We start from the raw sequence: 26,178 nt of genomic DNA, 5'->3' as shown, positions 1-26,178 counted from the left end.
CTAGTTTGTTAGGAAACATGTAGAATGCATCAGAGAAGCCATCTAGTCCTGGGGTTTACTTTGTGGGAAATTTTTATATTTCTAATTGAGTCTCTTTATTTGCTTTAGGTCTATTCAACTTTTCTCTTTTTCCTAAAGTCAGTTTCAGCAGTTGTGTATTTATTGACTGCATTCATTTCATCTAGATGGTCTAATTTGTTGGCATCCGGTTGTTCATAGCATTCCCTTCTAGTATTTACATATGTGGTAGTAAAGTTCCTTCTTTCATGAACTTAGTAAGCTGAGTCCTCTCTCTGTCTTTATCAGACTAAATGTTGGTCAATCATGTCGATTTTTTCAAAGAAGCAACTTTTGCTTCACTGATTTTCTCTATTGTTTTTCTTATTTTCTATTTCATTTCTTTCTTCTCCAATCTTATTATTTCCTTCTTTCTGCTTCCATTGGGTTCTTGTTTTTTCAGTGTTTTAAGATGGAAGGCTAGATTATTCATTTGAGAATTTCTATTTTAATATAGGCATTTGCAGCTACAGATTTTTCTCTAAAAATTGCTTTAGCTGAATCACATAAATTTTGGTGTTCTGTGTTTTCTTTCTTGTTAATCTCAAGATATTTTCTAATTTCTGTGTGATTCATTTTTTAATCTGTTGGTTATTTAGGAGTATGTTGTTTAATTTCCATATGTTTTTTTAATTTTTTAAGTTTCCTTTTGTTGTTGATTTCTAATTTAATTCCATTTTGGTTGGAGAAAATACTTTGAATGATTCAATCTTTTTAAATGTATTCACACTTGTTTTATGGCCTAACATATGATCTATTCCAGAGAATGTTTCACATGCGCTTGAGAAGAATACGTATTTTATCATTGGATAGAGTGTTCTACACATATCTGTTAGGTCTAGTTGGCTTTATTGCTGTTCAAGTCTTATATTTCCTTATTGACTTCTGTCTAGTTGCTCTATCCATTATTGAAATTGGAGTGTTGTAGTCTTCAATGATTATTGTTCAATTGTCTAGTCCTCTCTTCAATTCTGATTGGTTTTTATAAATTTATTTTGGGAATTCTGTTGTTAGGTGAATAATTGTCATAACTTCTTGATGGGTTGGTCCTTTTGTTTTGCAAGGAAGATTCACTCTGAGCTAACATCTGTTGCAAATCTTCCTCTTTTTGTGTGTGGGTTGCCACCACAGCATGGCCACTGACAGACGAGTGCTGTAGGTCTGTGCCTGGGAATCAAACCAGGGCTGTCAAAGCGGAACATGCCAAACTTAACCACGAGGCAACCAGGGCTGGCCTGGTCCTTTTGTTATTTTAAAATATCCTTTTCATAGTAACAATTTTGATCTTACAATCTATTTTGTCTCTATTAGTATAGTTACTCCAGGTCTCTTTCAGTTTGCATTGTATATTTTTTGCCATTCCTTTACTTTCAACCTACTTGTGCCTTTGAATCTAACCTGTTGCTTATACATAGCATATAATTGGATCATTTTTGTATCCATTATGCCAATTTCTGCCTTTTAATTGGAGTGATTAATCCGCTTACATTTAATATTATTACTGACGAGCTGGGATTTGCATCTGCCATATTGCTATTTGTCTTCTATACGTAGTCTGTCATTTTTGTTCCTCTCTTTATCCATCACCGTCTTCTTTTGTGTCAAATAGATATCTTTCAGTGTACCACTTTAATTAGTTTGTTGTTCATTTTATTATATATATTTTTAGTAGTATTCTTAAAGGTTGCCCTGGAGATTACAACTAACATCTTATTTTTAACAATCTTGTTCTTATTAATAGCAACATATTTTCAACAGTATAAAAAACTTTGCTTCCATATAGTTCTGTTCCTGCCCCACTCCTTTATGCTGTTATTGTCTTTTAAACGATGTCTTTATACACTGTATGCCCATCAATAAAATTTAGAATTATTGCTGTATATATAGTAGTCCCTCCTTATCTGTAAGGGATATATTTCAAGACCCCCAGTAGATGCCTGAAACTGTAGATAGTACTGAACCCTACATATCCTATATTTTTACCTGTAATAAGCCCTCATCACATGCTGTGGCCATAACTTTTGCATTCTGAAGTACAACAGTAAAACCAGCACGAACTTCTTTTTTCTTCTTCAGTTTCACAGATAGAACACTCATTCTTACCATAAAACTTAGCAGCTTCAGCATATAACTTTTTTTCTTTCCATATTAAGTCAAGAACTTTCACCTTTTCACTTAAAGGAAGCCCTTTATGGCTTCTCTTTGGCATATGCAATTTGCCAGCATCACTACTCTTGGGCTTCAGGACCATCATTAAGTAAAATAATGATTACTTGAACACAAGCCCTGCAATACCTTGACAGTTGGCCTGGTAACCAAGACAGCTACTAGGTGACTACCTGGTGGGTAGCACATGCAGTGCAGATCTGCTGGACAAAAGGATGATTCACATCCTGGGCGGGATGAAGCTGGATGGTGTGAGATTTCATCATGCTACTCAGAATGGCAAGCAATTTAAAATTTATGAATTATTTATTCCTGGAACTCTCCATTTAATATTGTCAGACTGTGGTTGACCGTGGGTAACTGAAACTGTGGAAAGTGAAATGGTAGATAAGGGGGGACTACCGTAGTTTTGTAAAATAATATAGAAGAAAAAAGAATTATAAACAAAAAGTACATTTATGTTGCCTTTCCTATTTACCTGTGTAGTTAGCTTTACTGGTGCTTTTTATTCATGTGCATTCATGTTATGTTCTAGTGTCCTTTGACTTTAAGCAGAAGGACTCCTTTTAGTATTTCTTAGAGGGAAGGCATACAAGCAACAAATTCTGTTTGTTTTTTTTTTTTAATCTAGGAATGTCTTAATTTCTCCTTCATTTTTGAAGGTAGTTTTGCTGCACCTAGAGTACTTGATTGACAGTCTTTTTCTTTCAGTTCTTTGAATGTGATATCCCAGTGCCTCCTGACCCTGATGGTCTCTGATGAGAAATGAGCTGTTAATCTTACTGAGGCTTGCTGGGACTTGAGGCTCACTTCTCCTTCACTGCTTGCAAGATCCTGTCTTTGTCATTGTCTTTTGACAGATTGATTATGAGGCATCTAGTTGTGGATCTCTATGAGTTTATCCTATTTGTAGCTTGTTGAGTATCTTGGACTTGTAGATTAATATTTTTTCATCAAATTTAGGAAGTTTATGCCCTTTATTCCTTCAAATATTCTTTCTGCCTCTTCATCTTTTTCTTCTCCTTCTGGGAATCTCATTATGCTTATTGGGCATGCTCAGTGTTGTCCCATGGGTCTCTGAGGCTCTGTTAATTTGTCTTCTTTTATTTTTCCCTGTTTCTAAAATGCAACATTTTCAATTGATCTATCTTCAAGCTTGCTAATTTTATTCTTCCACCAGCTCAAATCTGCTATTGAGCCCCTCTAGAGAAATTTTTATTCCAATTTTTGTACTTTTCAACACATTTTTATTTGGTTCCTTTTTATCATTTATACTTCTTTACTGATATTCTCTATTTGGTAAGATACAATTCTAAAACTTTATTTTAGTTTTAGAAACATGATTTTCTTTACGTCTTTGAACACATTTAAAACAGCTCATTTAAAGTCTTTGTCCAGTAAGTCCAACACCTGGCCCTCCTAAGGCACAGTTTATTTTGATTGCTTTTTCTCTTGTGTAAGGGTCATACTTGGTTTCCATGCATATCTCATAATTTTTGGTTGAAATCTGGCATTTTATGTAACATAACGTAACAATTCTGGAAATCAGATTCCCGCTCCCCATGGCTTGTTGTTATTGCTATTTGTAATAGTTGTTTTGTTTGCTCAATGTCTTTATGAACTAATTCTGTAATATCATATGTGGTCACCGAAGTTTTTGTTCAGCCAGCTTAGGGTTAGTTCATGATTTGACAGAGATTTCCTTAAACATCTGAAGCCAGCAAGTCTCCAGTCTTTGCCAAGAGCTCTGTGTGTTGAGACATGCCTTCAGTGCCCTGGCAGTTTTCAACTCTGCCTTCACCTTCACTTCCTGCTGATCCAGAGAGTCAAGGTCAGCCAGAGGTGAACACTTGGAGCCTTGTCAGGTCCTCCCTGAGGATGTACACAGCCCTTTGCGTGTGCACAGTCTTCTATATTCTGAGAAATATGTTGAGGTCTTACAAAGCCCCTATGGACATCGATTCCCAGCTTTTCTTTTTAAGCTCTTTGCTCAGTGTAGTGTTTGTCCCAACTGGTACCTACAGCTTCAGACAGCCACAAAGTTAAACCATTGCCTCTAAGCTTTTCAAACAAATTCCCCTGGAAAAGGCTTTTCATACTGCATGAGCCCTGAGTCATGTCAAGTCAAGTCAGCCTTGCAATTGGTTCTTACAGGGAACCACCCAATGGGGCAAATAATGACAATTCTCTGGGAATAAGGCTTTCAAAGAGCTCCAGCTCCATTCTGCCCCCTCCAGTCTGCTGGTTTTCACTGTCCTTGCCAGCTATTGGTTTTCAAGGCTACTGTGGAGAGAGATATAGAAAAACGGAACTAGGACAAACTTGCTGTTCTTACCAGGAGTCAGCTATTTTTTAAAAAATAAACGCTTTCTAGATTGCTGCTCTGATTAGTTTCCAGAGTTCTAAAAAAGCTGAGCCACATTTTTTCCCATTTTCTGATTTTTTTAATAGAGAATAGAATTTTCAGAGGTCCTTACTCCATCATTTTTCTGATATTACTTTTAATATTTTTCTTTACCAAAATAAATTAGATACTTAGATATACGGGATAAATCCTTGCCTGTATCCATAAGTATCCCTTAGTTGATAAGCAAGCTGTTTGCGCAAGACCCATTTATTCCTTTAGATTTCATTATTTCGCTCTAGTTGACCCAGCCACCAACACTAACAGAAAAGACAGAAAACATGGCTACAAAAGACGTGTTCTTAAAATTCCTGGTCCCAGCAGCACTGAAAGGAATAGAAAGGATGATACAAAAGATCTGAAAGAAAAGTATTTGGGGCAACCTAAGACAAAGGTAGGACACAACTCAGTCTTCTCATTTCCACCCCAGTGTCAGGGCAAAGAGTGACAGTGAAGACAGCACTTCCTCTAGGTTATAAACTTTCCCAAGGCAGCAGTTTGCAAGGAATGGCCTAGCCCCTGCCCCTGGTATGTACGCACTGGAGAGGACTTGTCTGCTGGTAGGAGAGAGGTTCCCAGACAGAACAAAAGAAGGAAGCCTGACACATGTGATTAAAATAGTGAAATATATTTTTTTACATTTCAGTTTGAGATTTTTTAAAAAAATAATAGTGAGAGTCACATACCCTCCCTATCATCCAAAATAAAGTTACAATTAGAAATTGATCACAATAATTGATAGTAATTGAGTGCTTTTAAATAGATGCACAAGTGTTTTTTAAAATTTGCAAAATATATTCACATTTGTTTTCCATTTTTAACATCCTAATGATCCTGGAGTGAGGCAGTGTTTCCCACATTTTATGCACAACATAACTGAGATCCAGAGTGTCCTAAAATGAGTAGTAGGGATTCAAGCCTAGGTTTCATAACTATTTATTCAGTGCCTTCTCCACCGCCCATATCCTTAATCATATCAAAGAATCCAGAATTTACTCATCACAGTATCCTGTACCTATTGATTTCTGGACACATACATTCTAAATCCATCAAGTATTTGATAGCTGTGGTTTCAGAAATGATATGTGACCCCAAGCTTAGCTTAACCAAAGTATTTGCAGCTCAGTGAGAGATTTCTTTGAAAGCACAATGTGATGGACCAACTTTGATGTGCAGAGTTCTGTTTCTCCAGGATGACACTTCCGACACTATGCCTAGAGATCAAAGAGGGAAAGAGCCCACAATGTTCCATCTTCTCACACACACACACACACACACAAATTTTAAATTAAAAAAAGAAAGAAAGAAAGGAGAAATGACCATTTTTCCCCAGCAAAAGTGCAGTGCTTGGAGAATTTGAATGATGCAAGTCAGTCGGAAAGCTTTAAAGATGAAAGGTGTCACTTTTTATCTATTGGCCTTGTGGAATGATGAAATCCTAAATGTGCCTGGTGACTTCAAAGGGTCACTGGAATATGGCTTCCAGGAAAGACTGCTTGAACATTTTTTTTTTTTGCAAAAGAGGTGTAGTTCCCTCCAGCGCCATCCTTCAACACACATGTAGATTGCTACAACTTTCAACATTCACTAAAGTTTTGATGTAACTTCTAAATCTTTCTGGGCTCTTCTTGTAGAATCCCATATAGGACATCAGGGATTTTCTGTTGTTCTTCAAGTCTAGATGGAATTTCTGGAGGTTAGACCAGGGTTCTCTCCTCTTGCTTAAAGATATATATTTAAGACCTCAGTGATCAGAGAAGGGAAGGATGCCTTTGGGTTCAAATTTTGAAAGCTAATCACGCTTTGCTTAAGCGTGACCTTGCTGCTCAGTCAGTTATCCAGAGAAGTCAGTGTTTGCCGTAGAGAATCACTGGGAATGCTAATTGTGAGTTTACTTTTTTAGAACTTTCAGAGAAAGACAAGACCACAGGCAGGGCTGTATGTGGGGTGGCAAATAGTGCATAATTATTTGCAAATCTGCCTTAAGGCAAGACTTTGCCAACATTTCTTGTAGGTCTTCTCACCAGGGTAATACTTCCTCGCTAATTCAATACTTCCCAAAGAGATTATTTTTACCTTTATGTCATCCCCAAAGTGATGATTCTGAGTTTTTGGCCCAACGTTTTCTTCAATATTTAAACCATTAACCATAAATAGTGTCACTCTGGTCTTTAATCTTATCCAATATAGTAGAAACTTTAAATTGTTTCTACTTACAGTAATTCAGGGGAGGTCAGAGATGGGTAGATCTTCGTAGTCCATCCTTGGTGGAGAGTGATTCGTGAAAGTGACCATCAGTACTGCAATTGGCTACCATTCTAAACAACTCTTGTCTGCGTCCGAAGGGAAGTTGGCTCTCCTCCCAAAGTGTGATGGAAGCCAGTTGGCCTGGTTGATGTTTGAGCAGGTCAACTTTGGCTTTCCCAACTCTGAGAAATTCCTTTGGGCAAATGAGCCCAGAGAGTTATCTGTTTTCATGTTCTGTCTCTCACTTGGGCTTGGAATCCAATCATCACTGTTCAGTATATAGTTTTCTCCATTCATATATATAATCCCATACCTATTCCTCCTTATTCCCTAGATACTTAATACAAAACCTTCTCCCATATACCCTCCCTCGCTTCTTTACATACACACTCACACTCATGCGCATACACACCCCAAGCACAAGCATACACAAATGCGATTATTGGTCAAATATGTCAGTCAAATGTCCCAAGAAGTCTATAGTCAAAAGAAGACATTCCCAGATTCTTACATCCCAAAAATGATTAAAAACAATGATTTCAGAAATCTTGAACTGAAAAAAATAAATATATTTTAGCCAAACTCCCAGGAAAGACAAGAAAAGCCTTGATATGGTTTGTGTGCTTTATAAATTATATAGGATCATATCCATGGTTTTAAAGGATTTACTGTGATATAATTTTATGGCTTTTAAATTCTAAAATATCCTCAAACTATTAAGCTAACTAGATATGAAGAATGTTTTGTCAAATTTGGAAATTCACATACACTTTTTGCCTCATCCCTATGGAATTCCTATGCTTGTCACTGATTTTCACAGATACTGATGTTTGGGGGATAATTTCACCCAGAATTCCCAAGTAAAAAGGAGGCATAAATGTATAGACATATTACCGCTCTTATTCTAACTAATAATTATTAGCACACATTCTTAAAATGCTAAAGTGAGAGCTATAAATTCACATCAGTATCAATGTTGAACTTCTCTTGAGTCCTGCACTGCTGGAAAACAACTGTGGTTGAGAAAACTCTCCCCACTACTTTGGTTTTCAAACATCCCTCCACCCTTTCACGTTCCAGGAAACAGGTTACCACCTGGAGCCACTCTTCCCAATATGACTTAGATAAGACTCCTGGTAAACGCTTTTTCATGACTTCCATAAGACTCACAGATGACCCTCCTATTTACCTGTGATGAGACCAAACATAGACTTCTCTCCTTTTTCCTGATCGTGCTGTAAACGGTGGACTTAGACCTTCCAACTCCTTGTTCTTTATCTCATGGATGATTAGCGAAGATTAGGTCTGTCCCCCTGAAACGAGACAGACACAGAGATAAACATTTCCTATGCAGCTAACTGACTGAGACTCCATCTAATTGCAAAACAACCCCACCTCTAAGTCACTCTTCGTTCCTCCCTAGGCAAGTCAAAGCAAAACCACCGTGCTGAGACATCCTGAACTTCGGAGCTGGGGTCCTCTTCCTATTGCAATTGCCTGAATAAAATCAGTTTCCTTACTTGTTCTCTTTTTCAGTTTGCATCAGCGAGGCTGAACAAAACTACATCTGTCTTCAGTTAATTCCAACCAAAACTCTGGAGCCAGTTGATAAGTTCATCACCAAGTAGTCCTTGAATAATCTTTTTTCCCTTTGTCCACATTCGGCTTCAGCACTGCACACAGGCAAAGTCACGTACACGTATAAACACACACTTCTACCTTTGTTGAGCTCTTTGTTTAAAATACGAAATTGTTCTCCACCAACTGGTCAAGTCTCAAAGGTAGGATAAAGAACAGATTTTATAAGTCTTCAAAACCCTTTGGAATATCATTTCACAGGGGGTGAGCACTGTTTAGCCTTTTTGGTTTTAGTTGATAATTTTCCTAAATAAACTAGGTAGTGTTTTCTTTCCTTCTTTCTCAATTTATAGGCACCAAGCAAGTTTTGTCCTCTTGAGATATCCTCCCTCGGAGATAAAACAGATGGGTCAAATCTGCTATGAGCTATTAATATTTATTCCTTGGTAGTTTTGTGGGTTTCCTATGGTAGGGTCATGCAGTGTGTGTGTGTGTGTATGTGAGTGTGCTGGAGGGGCACACAGTGGAGGGAATAAATGTCCATTTATCACCTGGGGCTAAGAGGTCAGTGCCTCTTCACTGTTTCTGAGGCTTACACAGCCCACCACGATCCATCTTGTTAATGGCAACAACGCAGTACCAAGCTTCTGTAAATGCCTTCTGCAAAACCTGTTGGAAGAGGCGGGCTCCTTAGATATCGCTCTGTGGGGGCAACTTGCATTTTCATTAAATAAGACTACTTTCTACTATTTCTGAGCTGCCTACCACGTGCCAACCACAGCACTAGGCACATCACATGTGACATTTTTCAAATGCACAGCTACCGGCTGGAATTGGGATTCAAGTGTGTCTGATGCCAAAATGTCTACTCTCTCCTCTGCTGATGACGGATCCACGTCAAGAATGAATGTCTGGATCTGCTACAGAAAATAAGAGCTAGATTGGCCAGCACCTGAAAACCTTCATAGACTTCCAGAGATCCTCAGAAGAGATTGTGAGGAGAAAATAACTCTGAATCCACACTTTTAATATTCTGTTAAATAAAGACAGAAGTTAGGCCATGTTGGAGACATCAGCTACTGTGAGCATAGGGCTCAGTGGTTGGTGCCAAGGCTGTCCATCCTCAGGTTTCTCTGAACAGCTCAGCAGGTGGTCCCTATGGCACAGACATAAAGTAAACCAGGGAAGAATCATGAGAAATTATCTGATTTTCTCCCTATAGAGTGTTATGAAACTTTCATCCCAAAATCTAACGAAGCAGAATGTAGATTTCTGGAAAACACAGGTGAGATGAAGCCACAGCGTTACTTGTGCAAACATGAACTCACATGAACTCTCTCTGAATGCAGCCGTATTAAGCTGCCTTTCTTAGGAATGACGGAGTTTGACACGAAAATGTTTCTTGTCAGTTATGAGAAAGTGTTTCAGGGAGCTGGTTTTCTACACTGCCTCCCTTCTACACTTGTAGCTTCCCCCATACTTGGTCTGATCTGGGAGTGGTGAGAAGCTTGTGAATTGCCAGGTGGAATCCTGTTCACAGTCTGGGGAGGGAAAGAGAACGTGACCCCACAGTCCTTGTTTCTGACCATGCTGAGAAGACACTCTCTTGGACCCCAAAGCACTGGGTCCTCTGTGGTTGCTTGATCAACGAATTGTCAAGGAAAACTTTCATCTACCAGTCTTCCAGTTTCAGATCCAATAAAATAATTCCAAGAGAACAGAGTTGTATAGGAAGTGACCCAAGAAAAATACATCCGTTGAGGAAAGATGTCAGGGATAAAAGGGCAAAATTATTGACAAACAGACCAAAATCTAGATAAGACAAACATTAATGGAACTTTGAGTGCCAAAAATAAAGTACCCATGTTGGTACCCTAACGTGCAGGCAGTTTGAATTCAATGTAGAAATATATAGATATATATGTCACATAGATATCGCACTATGACACTCAGATCCTTCGACACTGAGTTTCCAGCTCATCTTTTACTTCCACTTCTCTACACTCACCGTACATCCCGACTGGACTCTTACTGCTATGGGGGGGCTTCATGCCTTCTTGACATGGCAGATGCTTGAAGTGCCCTCTGCTGCCACAGACCACTTTAACCATCTCTTTGACTTGAGATTCTTGAGGCTTGTGCATCTATCCTGACCCAATGAGGCCCAACCAAACACTAGGGGTTCTGTGTCCAGCTCTCGAGGATGCTCCTTTGAGGCCCCTCTCACAATACTTGGCATAAAAAGGATCTGTACTTGTGTTCCTCCCCTTTCGAACTCAGAGCACAGATTCTGTCAAAGAAATCCTCTTCACAAAAATCCCTCCCTTGGTCTCCAGTGTGTTGTGCCATCTACCTAGTTCTTAGTTAACATATTTTGAATTTTTGGCATTGTCTTCTGGCAACTCCCACTGAAATTGCACATCTATTTTGTCTCAGTGCCTCATTCAAAAGTTCTAATTTCACATCCTGTTACACAGCATTCACTATTTCTTACTTATGAGAGTGCAACGAGGGGACGTTCAACACACTTTGTCCAGACCTGGTTAAAATTCTCTTTTGTGACTAGGACATAGTTACAACTGGAATTCTTCACCTTTCCACTTTGTGCATTTTGCTCTGTAGAATTTATAAATTTTAGTGTTTGTTTGATTTATGACTTTGGGATATAATGCACAAATCCTTGGAGTCAAGATGTTGTGAACAGGCAGATTCACCTGGGGATTTTTCCAGTACATTTTGGGTGGGTCCTATATATAAGACATAAAGTGCTGGCAAGAAATAAATAAGGTTACTTGGTGAGACCTATGAAGAAAACAATCTGTTTCTCTTTTAAAAAGGCTGCCATGATTTGCCATAATTTACCATGAAATGTGTGTCATTATAATACTGTGCAATCATGGGAAGAGGATTAACCTCATTAACTCTTTGTAAAGTGTTTATCTGTGAAATGTTTTGAGATACCGGATTGCCTACACAGGATTCCAGTGGACTTTGTGAAGAATGTTGGGATTCTGCAGGCCAGACTGGCTTCTGTAGTAACCACATTTATCCAGGGAACCCACCGCTGATAAAGAGACGCCTGGTACTCCCAGGAGTGTCAAGTCCTCATGGCCTGTGAGGAGGATAAGCAGATTGGGGATAATGGAACTGAAGAAAAGATGTCTTGTGCAATCACACCATCAAGGTCTAAAACAGCACTTCTCATTTTCTGACAGATTGTATAATTATCTATTTTGTTTGTTTATTGTCAATCTCTCCCACCATAATGGAAATTCCATGAACGTAGGGAACTCTGTTTTGTTTTCTGGTGTATCCTCCATGCCTGGCACCTAGTTCATGAGAAGTTTATATAATTAATGAGCTTAGAAGAAAAGGTGAAAGTATGGGAAGGTAGATTTTTGGCTCAACACAAAGAATTTCCTAATTATGTGTACTGTCTTCTCTAGGAAGTGGTCCTTCTCTAGAGGTCCAGCTGGATCCAGATGACTGTCGGGCTGGAACATTTTTGGGGGAGGATACGTGGGAGGTATTTGGCCACCAAGTTCACTTCCAGCCTTGTGGTTCTAAGGATGGGCCTTTGCCAAAAGAATTTACGGCAGAGGGAACCCAGGACAGTCATAGTGTATCATTAACGATGACTAATTGAACTGGGGGTATGAGAAGTGAGAAGTCAAGAGAGGGCACTTGGACTCCCAGAAGGGAAAAAAACTGAGTTCCACAGAAATGCTGGTTTGTGGGGAAACTTTAAGCCATGGTTAGACATTCTGAGTCTAATGTGTCAGTGAATCACACAGGAGACATCCGGAAGGTGATTATATTCAGGCAGATATGGAGCTCAGGAGAGCCTGAGTTACGTCATGCTTGTTTGTTAGAAAAATGCACACCCCTCTCTACCGGAAGGTATCTGATAATGATGCTTAAAAGGTGCCTGCCATAGGCAAACAGTCCATTTAGCTATGCAGTTTCATATAATAACGTAGAATGTAGGTATCACAGTTTCACTTCACAGATGAGAAAATGGAGGCCCAGCGTGACTTTCTTGCTTATAGGGGGCAGAGCTCAAACTTGAATCCTTGTCTTCAGAGTCGGACTGTGAATTTCTTTCTCCAGCAGTGGGCTCCGGGGAGCTCTGAGTCAGCAGACTGAGACTGCTTCTTACCGTGGGACTGGCTGCTCACTGGCAGTGAGTGTCCACCACCCGTCCTAGACTCAGCTACCCTCCAGCCACATCCCAGTTCCAGTTCCAGTGTTACCACCTGCTCCCAGGGAGCCTCACAGTAGAACGGCATGTTAATGACGGTTGCAGCAGCCAAACTTCCTTGGATAGGCTGCTACAACCCGCTCCCCAGTACAAGGCTATCAAAGCAATGGGTTCTTTTTTTTCCCCATTAGTGATGATGTTCACTGAGAGTGCAGCTAAAGGGTAGTCAAGTGCATTGGCTTGGGCTCTGGGAGAAAATGAGCTCAACAGGAAACCATGAATAAGTTGTTCAAGCCATGTGGAATGAGAAGTGTGAGGAACATTGAGAGGTGGATGAGGGAGGCACTGGGGAGCACTGAGACAACACGGGGTGGATGCTGCGTGACTGCAGTGTCAAGGGACCATTTGCCCAGCTGCAGCATTAGAGCACCCCTTGTCGTGCCCTGGATTGACTTCAACAGGCAAAGAAGGGAGAGGCCACAGGAATAAGGGGCGGCCATAAACTGGAAGTGTTTTGGAAAATTTTCGGTCTCATATAGCTGACAGCAGCACCTGCCATAATTTCACAATGTTTTGCATGCAAGCTAATTTTTACTTGCTATCCAGGAACCGCTGGCCAGTGACCACCCAGCACCCACACAAGGTAGACACTGGGTCGCTTTTTACTTAAAAGGACTGGGCTTTGCATTGGAAAGCCAACCAAATACAGATTCAAGGCTTTGTGGTATTTTTTTTCCACTTGCAATTTTGGAACCATAATTCAGTACTTCTGGATTAGAGCATGTTCTGTGAAACTAAAAACCAAAAGCTTTCCTATGGGGAAAGTCACAATGTTATAGCGGAAAGAGGTGACAGCCACATTACTAACATCAAAGATAATTTATTAAGCGCGTCTGTGCAAAAGACTCTGGTAGGTACCAGATCCCTGGGGCTTCCTGTTCCAAGGCATCCTCTGCTCTCTGCGTCTTTTCAGTGTACCGTTCTGCTCTCCACCTGTGAATAAGATGGAAACCTTGAAAACTTCGTCTTTGGGGAGGCTGTTACTGAACAAGAAAGACAACGCTGGTTCCACCATCCGCGCCAATCGCACAGCGCTGTGAGGTGTGTGGGAGGCTGCCATGCTCAACCTCTCCTTCTTGGAGCTTGTAAATACAAACATCTTTCCGGTTTCCACTTTAGACCAGGAAATCTGGGGAGAGTTGACAAGCGAGCTTTTGCACCATCAGCATAAACCAGGCTCATGCTGGCTCTTCACCCCACCCCTCCTTCCTCGCCCTGTCCCCCACTCCTCCATGAAGGTCCCACACTGCTCCTAAGGTATAGGTACACAGCTACCTCTCCGCCCAAGGGAAGAAACCGGCAACAGAATTTTGGATACCAACCCAAATCGGTTTAAATTTTACCTCTCACAATCATTTGCCTTGTGACGTGTGTACCCGTGCGTACATCTCCATTTAAAGACGATACTTTCTTTTTAAAGGCAAATTCTCGTGAATCGGCCTGTGCGTTATCTGCCAGGTCTAATCGCACAAAGGTCATCTGCAGCACAAGCATCTCTCCGGGAAGTCGGAAGGAAAGGGGGCCCTCCATCAGGCAGCCCCCGCTGTCAGGCGGAGAGCTGGGGGGGGGGGGGGGCGGCGCAGAAACACCCTCCCACACCCCCGCCCCCTCGCTCCGCCGCGTCAGTCTCTGACCCCACTGGAGCCACACCGGAGACTGGCTCCCAATCGGTCGGCAGCTGCTTTTGCCACACACATCCAAGTGGGGGCCGCTGGACCATTTATTTATCTTGCGCGCATCAGGCACCCACCATTAGGAGTTGGGCGGAGGCGCCGCTCCGCCTCCAGCCCAGCCCGTCCGCCGCGGCTCCGCACACCCCGCACCCGCGCGGCCGCCAGCGCCCGCCTGCAGCCGCCTCCGGCCGAGGGCGCGTCGCCCGGCATCCCCGCCGCGGTCCCCGCTTCACCTCCCCAGGCGTGAGCGGCGAGGCGCGCAGGAGCGATTTCGCATCCTCTGCGGCGGTTGGGCATCCCTCCGCAGCGGGCCGGCCGGCACCAGCTGCCCAGCTCCGTGCGTCCCCGGCCGGGCCGGCGGTGGCGGCGCGCAGCTCGCCGGAGCGGGACTCGCGGGTGGCGGCGGCGGCGCGAGGGAGTCGGTCGGCCCGCCGGCCGCGCCGCGCTCGGATTGGTCTCCCAGCGGGGCTGCCGGCCGAGGGTTGGCTGCGGGCCGGCTGAAGAACAGGTGCACCCGGCGCCCGGGCGCGCGGAGCCGCCGCCGAGGAGCGCGGCGCGCCGGGCCGAGCGCTGTGTCGGAATGCGGCTGTCGGGAGCCCGGCGCCCCGCGGCCGGCCGCCCCGGTCCCTGAAGGCGGCGCGAGGCCCGGCGGCGGGCGCCCCGGGAGCGGGCGGGCGCGGCGCCCCGACGATGCCGGCGCGCCCAGGGCGCACGCAGGCGGCGGGCAGCAGCAGCAGGCGCGGGGCCCCGGCGCGCAGCAGGCCGCTCGGCGGGCAGCACCCGCGCCCCGCCGCGCCCTGAGCGGCCGGCGGGCGGCCGGCTCGCCCCTCGCGCGCTCCTCGCGCCCCCTCCCCGGCCGTCCCCTCCCCCGTTCCCGCTCCCCGCCCGCCGCCCGCCTCTCGGGGGGAGGGGCGTGGGGGCAGGGAGCCGATTTGCATGCGGCCGCCGCGGCCGTGCCTGCGCCCGAGCCCGCCGCCGCCGGAGCCCGAGCGGCCCCATGCCTCTGCGCGGCCCTCGGGGGGGCGCGGGTGAAGACCGGCGCCTAGGATGAGCGAAGGGGCGGCCGCCGCCGCGCCCCCTGGAGCCGCCCCGGCCGCCGCCGCCCCGGCCGAGGAGGGCACCGCGGCGGCGGCGGCAGCGGCGGCGGCGGCGGGCGGGGGCCCGGACGGCGGCGGCGAAGGGGCGGCCGAGCCCCCCCGGGAGTTACGCTGTAGCGACTGCATCGTGTGGAACCGGCAGCAGACGTGGCTGTGCGTGGTGCCTCTGTTCATCGGCTTCGTCGGCCTGGGGCTCAGCCTCATGCTGCTCAAATGGATCGTGGTGGGCTCCGTCAAGGAGTACGTGCCCACCGACCTGGTGGACTCCAAGGGGATGGGCCAGGACCCCTTCTTCCTCTCCAAGCCCAGCTCCTTCCCCAAGGCCATGGAGACCACCACCACCACCACCACCACGTCCACCGCGGCCCCCGCCACCCCCTCGGCCGGCGGCGCCGCCTCTTCCAGGACGCCCAACCGGATCAGCACCCGCCTGACCACCATCACGCGGGCGCCCACTCGCTTCCCCGGGCACCGGGTGCCCATCCGGGCCAGCCCGCGCTCCACCACGGCACGGAACACTGCGGCCCCCCCGACGGCCCTGTCCACCACGGCCCCTTTTTTCAGTAGCAGCGCTCCGGGCTCCCGACCCCCGGCGCCAGGAACCCCGAGCACCCAGGCCATCCCCTCCTGGCCCACTGCGGCATACGCTACCTCCTCCTACCTTCACGACTCGACTCCTTCCTGGACCCTGTCTCCCTTTCAGGATGCTGCCTCCTCTTCTTCCTCCTCCTCGTCTTCCTCCTCCGCTCCCACCACCGCCGCCACGCCAGAAACTAGCACCAGCCCCAAATTTCGTAAGTAAACCCTGTGTCTGAACTCTGATTTCCTACTGAGTTTCCTTTCTGCCCTTCTGCTGTCTTTTCTTCTCGCCGCCCGTCTCCTGGCATCCCCACCCCACCCCCCCACCCCATTCCAGGTTCGGAGCACAGAGTGAGTTGAAAACTGGCCACCAGGGAGGGAGAAGGTGCCGGCCTGTTGTGGGTCCGCCTGTGGGGTGGGGGCGGTAGGAAGCGGAGAGACATTTGTCAGGCCCCACAGGCCCTACTTCAGTGGGTCCCAGATGAGAACGGATCTGACTCGCTTCAAAGGGTTAACGCGAGCGCGTCCCTCCTCACTGCAGACCTGCTGGCGAGCTCCAGGCTCTGGCTCCTGTGGAGAGCTGGGGAGGGAGGGGGGAGGGCCTTCCCAAAAGCCCTGAGCCTTTTCCCCGCCCGCCCGTAGGAAGGAGAGAAAGGAAAGCACGCGCAAATTGACCAACGATAAACCACAAACGGAAGTTATGTCCCTGTGGGGGTGGGTCGGGGGTGTGTGATGATTTGATAGATATGTGGTCCAGTGGAGCTGTGGACACTTCCAGCAGCCCTGACCCAGGCTGGGAGCAGGAAGGGTTAATTAGAAGCCATTCGGGGAGGTAGGGAAAGAAGGCCCATCCAGGGCGAAGGGCTAACCTGGTCACCCCCCAGCCTGCCCGTGGCCATTCCAAGGTGTAGAAATGGATTCCGTGGCCGCCAGAGTGAGTTAACTAGAAGATAGGAAGGCAGCCCTACAGAGCTGCCACCCCCAGGGTCCTGACGGAGGCGGAGTTTTTTCAGCTCTGCCAAGCGTTTGCTTTTGTTCCTTTCCCAAAGGTGGGGTGTGAACCTCATCTCCCCTCCCTCTGTGCCTGAAAAACAGAGGCAGAATGGGGCAGAGTTCCTTGCTCTCGAGAAGACCATGTAGCCCTTTTGAAACAGGTCCCTCTTCCAAATGTAGCGTTTTCAGCCTTGGCTCAATTGGTGCCACAACGGGCCAGTTTACCCAGCATGACAGCTTTCTATTTCTTTGCATATGAGGTGTATATTTTCATCAATGTTTTAGATGGCTAATTGACCCCTGACCCCACCCGCCACCTTGTTCTTATTCTAAGGAAATCTTAGGAAGCTTCTTAATCTGGCTGTTGATGTGGATATGGGAACAGTTTGTGCAACCTGTGAAGGTTATTTAGGACAAACCCCCAGCCTGTCAGTTCAAGTTCTTTGCAAGGCTGTTCACCACAACCTGTCTGGTCCTGCTGTCTTTATGTTGTATTTCTGTTTTGAGCCATGACATCTGAGGGGAGAGGAGGGGCGCCCATCACTGACTCTCCGGTAGAATGCTTCGGTTGCTTTCCGTTATTGGTGATTTTTCATTTCCCTGACCTGTGGTCTTCCTCTGGGTGTTATTTAACCCTTGAAACTTTTTTTTAAAAAGATTTAGTGTATTTGTGGGTAGGGTCCAAGAGGGAAATTCCTTATGCTCTTACTCTGCTTTGGAAAAGAATAGGCTAGAAGATAAATTGGGAGATGGGGAGAAGAGAAGAAAGGGGGATCTGCCACAAGCCAGAATGGCAGTCAAGCCAGAACTTGCTGCTTTGGCTAAAGCAGTCGTTTTTGAGAGCACATGTCTCAGGAGATGTTTAGAGCCTTCTCTCCACAGATCTACCTTTAGTTTTGGGGAGGGATCAAGGCTTTGCAAGTGTAAGTGTGAACATGTTCAATGGGTTGTAAATACATGTGTGTCTGTTTTGAAGACCTCAGATTTTTTCTCTCTTCTTTTGATACATTTGATATGAATAATGGAGTGTAGGTGTACTTCCCAACCTTGTATGCCTGTTGGGGGGGGGGGGGCTTGAACATGGAGCGGGGTGTGTCATGTTCTTTCTCAATTGATTTCCTTGCATTGCATTCCAGAGATCTTTAAAGAAAAGCTCAAGGTAATTATTTCTATCCTTCCATGCTCCCTTCTTCCTACATTGTGTAGAAGGGAATGGCAGCCAGTTTAATAAATAATGATTATTGACAGGGCACTCAGCCCCGAGGAAAAGGGGGGGGATCCGTAAATGGTGTCAGTGTTCACATAGACTTATGAGCGGTATTTGTTTTATGTGTATCTGGGGTCCAGCCCTTGTTCTTTCTTAAACCTTTAACAAGGAATTGAATTAAGGGATGAAAGGCGAGTATGCAAATCCAGCAGAAACTGACCTGGTTTGCATATATCTATAAGGAAAATTTTAATGAAAGGAAGATTATGTAGTTTCCATAAAAGAAGAGTTTAGATAGGTAGATTGTATGGTAATTTAAAGGAAAAGGATAGTTTAATTATTTTATTTTGTCCAAGATTGCAGGATGACTAATAAAAGGAAATAAAGATTTTATTTGAGAGATTATCAGCACTGTTACTGTGTGGACTGAAGAATGGCCTGAATATCTGGCATTTATGTTTTTCACTTGTTTCACTTATACCTCTAAAGTTCCCAAGAAATTCCCCTTTTTCCTAGCTCCTACCCCCAGACTTCAGTAGATTTCTTTCTTTCTTTCTTTTTAATGAAAATCATGGACTGTGTTGTAGCACCTGAGGACAGCTAAGGATGATACTGTTTTTTCAAGAGTACCTCGCAAATTCTTTCATGCAGGGTCTTTGCTCCTGAATGGAGCATCTCAAGGCTTAGAGAATAAATGTCTTTGTGTGTTGTGAGCCTTGGGTTAGTCAGAAGGATCCTGACTGTAAATGCAGCACAGCTCTTTGGAGCGGAAGAGCCTGGTTCAGTCTAGAATAAACACATTTGCTAATGGGTAATAGGATTTTTCAAGCAAGAGCTATTTTTGCTATGGGGAAGGCCCAGTTTAGAAGAGACTGTTGCTAATTTTCTGTAGGATCAGAGACAAAGGAAGATTGAGCTTGAAAGGCAGAGGGAGAAGAAGGGCTTGGAAGTTGACTGTTCTCATCCTCTAGCCTGTGGACCATGGGCTGGAGCAAAACTTTCTTCTATGGTCCTGGCCTCCCTTGGGTTCCCAGTTAGCTGCCCACGACTGGCCTTTCTTTCAGATGCTTTACAAATATCTGAGAAATAGTGCCACTGGGAGATTATCTTCCCCAAAACATCTTTGATGCATTTTGCATCTGAAAGTGTAGGCTCCTTTACAGATTTTTCAAGCCACAGGGAGGTTGGCTATAGATAGTAGATGGAACAGTCATGTTGACCAGTGTACACACAGCCTTTTACATTGAATTGTGTTTACAGATTTGAAACCTATTTGTAGAATGTGGTCCATGCAAATATGGATGGTCATTTTACTCAGCAGAAAGCACTGTTTAAGAGATGGAAGACCAGATCCACTAGCTAAAGACAAAGAGCCACTTTTAATGGGTTATTCTTTGGGTCAGATTCGGAAGGTATATAGTTAATTCCACTGAATAAGATCACAAAATCTCGAATAGTGTGTTTAGTGAAGAAATAAATGTACAGTGTATCATTGATGTTTAAACATGGTGTGGGTAATTTTAATACTATAAATCTAAGTAAAACTTTACGTAGTCATACCTGTTGTAATTTTGAAGACAACCATTGATAACACTATTTTCCTATCTTTTTTAAAAAAAATCTTTAGTCTTTGAATGAGAGTACTCTTGATTGCTTTATCAACAGCCTCAGATCTAAATTGTTTAAATAAAGTTACTCCTAAACATCGTCTTCTGTTTACGTGAATCAAGGGCTTCAAAGGAATTCCAACAAAGAAGGTACTGAGCCCAGTCATGGGTGGTAGCCAGAGTGAGAAGGTTCAGAGCTCCAGGTCGTTATTCCTCATGGAATCCAGTTGAGAGCTTTTAATGAGCACTTGCTGCAACCTGAGTATGTTCTCATTTCCTTTGGCCTTCATGCAGGGTTATGATACTTTTCTGCCTTAATCAGTTATACTGTACATTTTGCCTTTTGGACACTTACCTCGTGCTTTGTGGTCCTCACCAGAAAAGGCTGGGGGCAGGGGTGGGCATAGTTTTGGTAAGTCTCTTTTAGGGCCCTTTTTCGTTTGGTCCCAGTGCGTTAAGACATGTGGGTCCAGCCTCCCTCCTCAGCTCCCCATGACTGACAGAAGAGCTTGGCACTGCTGGTGCTGACGGGGTCCTTTTCGCGGGTTTGATTTGTGAATCCAGCCACTTTTGTATTTGTGCTGAATCTCGGATAGCCTTTTGGAACACACAGTGTTGATCCATAAGCTTGTCAGAAAGAAAAGCAAGCAACCAACCAACCTAAAAAAAGCTGGTTTGTGGCAACTTCTGTTACTAGAGAAACCAACTTTTCTGCATCCAGCTTGGGCCATGAGCTCCAGCGCTGGCATGGAGTTTGAAATCAGCGCTCTCCCCCAAGGCAGGTCTAGTCTGCCGAGGACAAGAGCTCTCTTCCTCTGGCACACTTTCCTACATACCAATGAGAAGGAGGCTGATTTTCAACTTGCTTCTTTGGTAGAAATCTTTCCGCATAACCTCTCGTATCCAGTGCCAAACATATCTCAATATTCTGTCTGGACTATCGGAAATGGAACATGAAAGCTAGCCCTGACATATGTAGGAGCAAGGGAAGAGCCATAAATCTAAGTCTGCAAAAGGCATTTGAATTGCCGGTGAAGAGAACTGAGATTCATTTTTCTCCCTTTGAGTCTGTTTTTATCTTCAGACTTCTGTGTTGGGTGGGGCAGCGAGCTGGCACTGCGTTGACAAATACCACTGAGACATTTTGAGCACCTAGAATCTTTACTTGTCTACACCCGGGAAAGAGTTTCCTACAGAGCTGTGTACATAGAGAAGGCAGGAGGGAGGGAAAGTCTTAATTGAAAGCTGTGGAATATCAGGATGGAAATGTTCCTAAAGATCCCATTCATGCAATTATTAAAGAAAGGCTGAGGACACGTGTCTAGTTGGTTTCCATTTTCCCTAGTCTGTCATTGAGGACCCAAGGCTCTCCTCCGTTAACTCGTCTTTTATGGAATTGAACTATGACTCTGTCTGAAGCCTCCTTCCAGACTTTTGATGTTTTTTTTTTTAGCCCTTCATTTTTTAGCATAAGCAGTGGTCATTAAAAGAAATTTTCTTAGATATTCTTAATACCCCCATGTCGTTTCAAGTTGTTTTAAAAATCAACCCTTTTGGTAAGATATGTTAGACTATTTAAGTTGATGTCAAAAGTTAAGAAAAAAAATTCCACCCCTTTAGGCAGTTGACTTATAAAACTGTCTTGGTGCTTTATCTTTTTAGTTTTTAAATTTAAAAACTTTTTAAGGATTTCAAAAACTTGGTGGGTGATTAATGGCCATTTATTGTCCCAAGTAGATTGGTATACAAATCATGCTAATTTTGACAGCACTTATTATCTGATGCCACAAAACAATTGTACACTTGAACATGGGCTATTATATCCATTCATATAATTATATTGTTTTCATAATACATGTCGTGTTTCGATTTCTTAATTCATTTGAATGAATGTTTATTAAACATCGATTTGAAGCATTGCAATGCTGGTAGTTCATTGGTTAACTTAAAAGGTCTATAAAAATAATGATTTAAAATGCAGGAAATTAAAGTAAAACTTAAAATCTATACAGTATTCATTCTCCCAGATATTGACCTAGAGCCAAGGCTTTTTCTTGAATACGTTTCTGCTAGTTTGAGCTTAGCATCTTTTTCTTTTTTTTTGTAAGCCACACCTCTACCTGTTTCTTCTTTAAAGACACTGCAGAAGGAATCGAACCCAGATTCCTCACAGATAGTAATAGAGCCCCTGCCTTGGGAATCTTTTACAGTTTTCTTGCCCGTATATTTCAAGTAATTTTATTCATTTTTTTTTAAAGCAACTCACCATTTGGAGTTTCTTCAAAACATTCAACTAAGTTTTAATAGAAATTGCAATTATCTTTCATTTTCACAATCCTGTAGCATTGGCTTACATAAAACTTAAGTAAATTACATAATTATGATCAGAACAACTGGCATGAACAGATTTGTTGCCCTGACTGAATGCTGGTGAGCACACAGCCTAACAGGTGGTTGCAGGGGTGTGCATGCTTCCTTGGGCTTGGCCTGGTGGCTGTGACCTTTCCATTGTGTGGTGGGCCCATCAGTGTCCATCCCACTGGAGGAGTGGTGGCTGTGAGCCGGCTAAGTGGGGGAGCTAGGTCAAGAGAGTGACTCTCTGGCAGGTCACAGTCTTGAAAATGTGAGTCAGCTAGGAACCGGTTACTCTCTTAGCCCTTTAACTTCCCCCCCTGGGATAATCAGGGTGATGACAATAACCTGCCTTGGATGCCACTTGTAAAAGAGCTTATAAGCTGCAAAACCGTCTACTGTTTTTGTGTCAAGAGAGATTGGAAGTGGATGGACTAGGTATTTTCATCCGAGAACACATCAGGCCGTTGAATTCAGTTCAAGTGTTGGAGATAGTTTGCTCCCCAGCTTGAGGGATCTTTCATCACAGTGAGAAATTACTGTTCTCTTTGCCCTTGAATCTCTCCCGTATTCCTCTCTGATACCCCGGCACGCGCGGTGCCATGGATTCTGGAAATCACCTCAAATCACCTTGGAAGTCTAGTCACAAACTGGAGCTCACCATTTCTCATCCTTTGTTGGGTAGATGTTTTTTAAAGCCTGTTTTGGACATATGTTTCTCAAAGAGAGGAACTGAAATTTTGGGATAAATGAATGAGATTGTTGACTTATCTGGAAATCTGAAGATTCTTGATGAAACAAAGGATGCCCCAGGGCTCCCTTTTGTTCCGTCCCACACCATCTTATTGTTATGGGGTCTTAAATAGGCCCTGTCTGTATTACACTCTCTTCCCCTATTAACTTAGGAGTTCCTGTGAATTAGGTTCCAGGGTGTTAACAGGATGCTCACATCCATCCGAGAGCTCATTTGGATGTCTGCCTTTGCACTTTGGGGAACTCTAATATTAGCATTTTGAAAACATCTTGCTTCAAGTCTGTGTTGGTTGGAAACTTCACCCTGAATTACATTTCGGAGTATTACTTTTTTTTTGCTATGAGCCTTTATTTTTCAAGACAGGTTGGTGATTGTATATAAATCATAGATTGCCATTCCAAGGCATGAAAAGAGGCTGGTCTGAAACAAGCCTGCAAACTGAATTCAGAATTAAGTTTAATAATAGAAGTTTAGCAGCTTCCAGTGATAAGATTTTGTCTTTGAGGCCTTTTTCTGGAAGTGATAGTGTGCATCATGGATGCTATATAGGCTGTAAGAGTATTTAAAAAAGAGGATCAGCTGGGTCTCTGCAACTATTTTAGCATTAATGCATTAGGCCAAGGTTATGAGAATAGACTCTTTATGCTAAACACTGATAAGAATTCTTGAACGTATCAGCCCACCTCTTAAAGTACCTCTCCCTTATCTGCATGTGGCCCTTGGCATCATCTTCCTGTGAATTGCCAGGGAGTAAAAAGTTTAGTAAGAGAAAATCACACCTTCATCATCATTTGGGGATCAGATTCTATTGATTTCTGTGCCTTGAATTTTACTTTTAGAAATGTGGATGAATCCTTCGCAGAATGTCTGTCTTGAAAGGGGCTTGAGAATTTAGGTCATAACAACCACTATTGCTGCTTTTTGTGGGGTTTTTAGTGTGGTCCAGCAGGCCAGCAGTTTACATATTTTGTCGTCTTTGTTTACCGAAACAAGGACAATCATCTAGGCGTGCAGCCTAGGTATGAATATCCTGGTCATGCAGGTAATGGAGCTGGCTTGGACTGGTTCCTTACTTTGTCCAGGACATGTATAAGTGGCTTAGTTTTCACGATCAGGAAGACGGGAAGATCATTTTACAGGTGATCTCCCCCTACCCCACATCCCAACCCATTGATACAGTGTCAGCATATCTGTGTGCATTGCCTCTTTCAAGCCTTAAGCTCATACACTGTGGCACTCACCATTATAAACGCCATGAATGGAACATCTTTCCTGTACCTATTCTTTGATATGGTAAAGGGTGACTTCTTAACTGGAGAAATTGCCCTGATTTGCAGTTTAAGGAGAAATTTAGATGTTGCAACAAATGAGAAAGAATGTATTCCTCTAAACTCTTTTCCTTGATCTTCTTATCTCTCTCTTTTCTCCTGTGCCTGCTTGTAGGTGATTCAATAGAACAATGACAGGAGACAGTTACAGACTTTATTTCTCTCCTTCCTAAAATCCAGCCAAAATTGTCCTCTCTGCCCGTTCCAGACTTGCTTTTGATTACGGTAGTTACTGCATTGTCTGCTCACACTGGCCGATGGAAGTGTGTCAGGGAATATTGGAGTGATAGCCTTGCAGTTCTACGGACGCTAAAATAGCAGCCCTACCAAGTAAATGATGGGTGTTGCGCCATATGCAATGTCTCCTGCAGAGCATCTGAATTCCCTCTTGGAACCACACTACAAGGTACCCACTGCTGAGCAGCCAGCAGTCCTAGGAAGAGGAATATTGGTGAGATCCCGGTACTCTGCCAAGGATATCCCAAACCAGACCCAATCATTGCTTATTCCTTTGACAGTTCTTTGTAGCAAGGGTCCCTAAGACAAAAATATTCTGCTCTTTAAAGTGAAAGGTGATTGGGATTTCTACTTTTGCAGACCCACAGAAAGAAAAGGGAAATAGGTCAGAGACTAAGACTGGGTTGTAGAGTGTTTGAATAGCCATACTGAAGGATAGGAACACTGCAGTATCAGGGGATCTGCGTTGCCCAAACCCTGTGAGACTCTGAATGAATCCTGTAGACTAAGAATGACAGCTAGACTCGTAAAGAAGAGTAGTGAGGTTGCTTACCCATGTCTATTGTTAAACAAAAGTTTTTTGCAGCCTCATGGCAAAGTCTAGAGACCCTAGGAAGGAGAAAGTGAAACTGGGGTGCAGAAATGTTTTTATTAAACACTGTCTTGGCTGAATTCTACTTAACTGACTTTTCAGTGTGAGAATCTCTCCTTTTGTGCTAAAAAGCTGACAAATGCCCCCTCCATGCTGGACAGTTACAGTTGATGGTGCTTCTCCCTTCACCAAATGAGAGGTGTGTTTACCGACTATTAGTTGTATTAGCTCCTAAACCTGTTTGTGCTGGTTGTTCTTGTTACTATAATTAAGTAGCGTATTTAGATAGTACACAACCAATGAATTAATTGTAATTTCTATTAGAGTAAAGTTGATTACTTCGGATATATTCCATAAGGATAAGTCACTTAAAAAAATCCTTGTTGAAGCTGTGGGCAAGTTTAAGGGAGAATGTATTTAGATATCCATAAGAAATCTATGCTTGGATTGTTTCCAGTGTGGCTTTAAGTTCTCCTTCCAGAATAAATAAAATGAAACTGAAAAATTATGGTATTCATTTTGGATGTGGTTTTTCACAAGAAAGACAACAGAAATTTACTCAGTGAAAAGCTTGAATTCTGTAGCCAGATATTTGGCTAGTGAGTGTGCGCTTGTATGCTTTAGGTTAAAATAAAATAAATAATAAATTTTACTTTACCATGTGATAGATTTACAAGGTCATTATATCGTGTTCTTAATAGTGTTAAATAGATTGGAAAATGTTTACTGTATAATTATCTAAAACTTTGGGTAGAAAATTATATAAGATGCCAATTGTATTAAGCTAAGTAGATTAATAGATAGATTTAATGTATAGTAAGTATATTCAGAAGAAGTATACAAACTGTTAATGGTGATGGTTTCTAGATTATGGAAGAGGAATGCTTTTTAATTTATTGTACTTTGGTTTATGTTTTTTCTGATTTTATTTAATGGTCATGAATTATGTCTCTAAGTAGAAGTTATTAAACTTTTGAAAAAGTCAAGAATAAGCTCCATGAGTCAGTTCAATTACTGGTCTTGGTTCTGTGAAGATTGTTTTAGTC

The 26,178-nt window shown here is 43.6% G+C and overlaps 1 protein-coding gene and 1 long non-coding RNA gene across 15 annotated transcripts in view; one reads left to right on the top strand and one right to left on the bottom strand.

Moving 5' to 3' along the window:
- LOC138923907 (uncharacterized) overlaps positions 1–16,250 on the bottom strand; it is an 87,396-nt gene extending 71,146 nt beyond the window's left edge. The window contains exons 1-2 of the long non-coding RNA XR_011438226.1: positions 16,145–16,250; positions 8,064–8,187 (exon numbers count right to left, since the gene is read on the bottom strand). This is a non-coding gene — a long non-coding RNA (uncharacterized lncRNA). The remainder of the gene's footprint in view (positions 1–8,063; positions 8,188–16,144) is intronic.
- The window catches only part of NRG3 (neuregulin 3), a 1,011,269-nt gene continuing 1,000,390 nt past the window's right edge, over positions 15,300–26,178 (top strand). For 9 of the 14 annotated variants that reach the window (XM_070265734.1, XM_070265759.1, XM_070265717.1 and 6 more), the window contains exon 1: positions 15,300–16,277. In XM_070265734.1, coding sequence (XP_070121835.1) covers positions 15,434–16,277 — 844 coding nt within the window. In that variant the 5' untranslated portion in view covers positions 15,300–15,433. The remainder of the gene's footprint in view (positions 16,278–26,178) is intronic. The other 5 variants (XM_070265725.1, XM_070265711.1, XM_070265751.1 and 2 more) reach the window with 2 other exon arrangements.

Source organism: Equus caballus, chromosome 1 (genome assembly GCF_041296265.1).
Source record: "Equus caballus isolate H_3958 breed thoroughbred chromosome 1, TB-T2T, whole genome shotgun sequence".
NCBI classification, from domain to species: Eukaryota; Metazoa; Chordata; class Mammalia; order Perissodactyla; family Equidae; genus Equus; species Equus caballus.
Note: the sequence above shows the minus strand (reverse complement) of the source record. Positions and strands in the feature narration are given on the sequence as shown.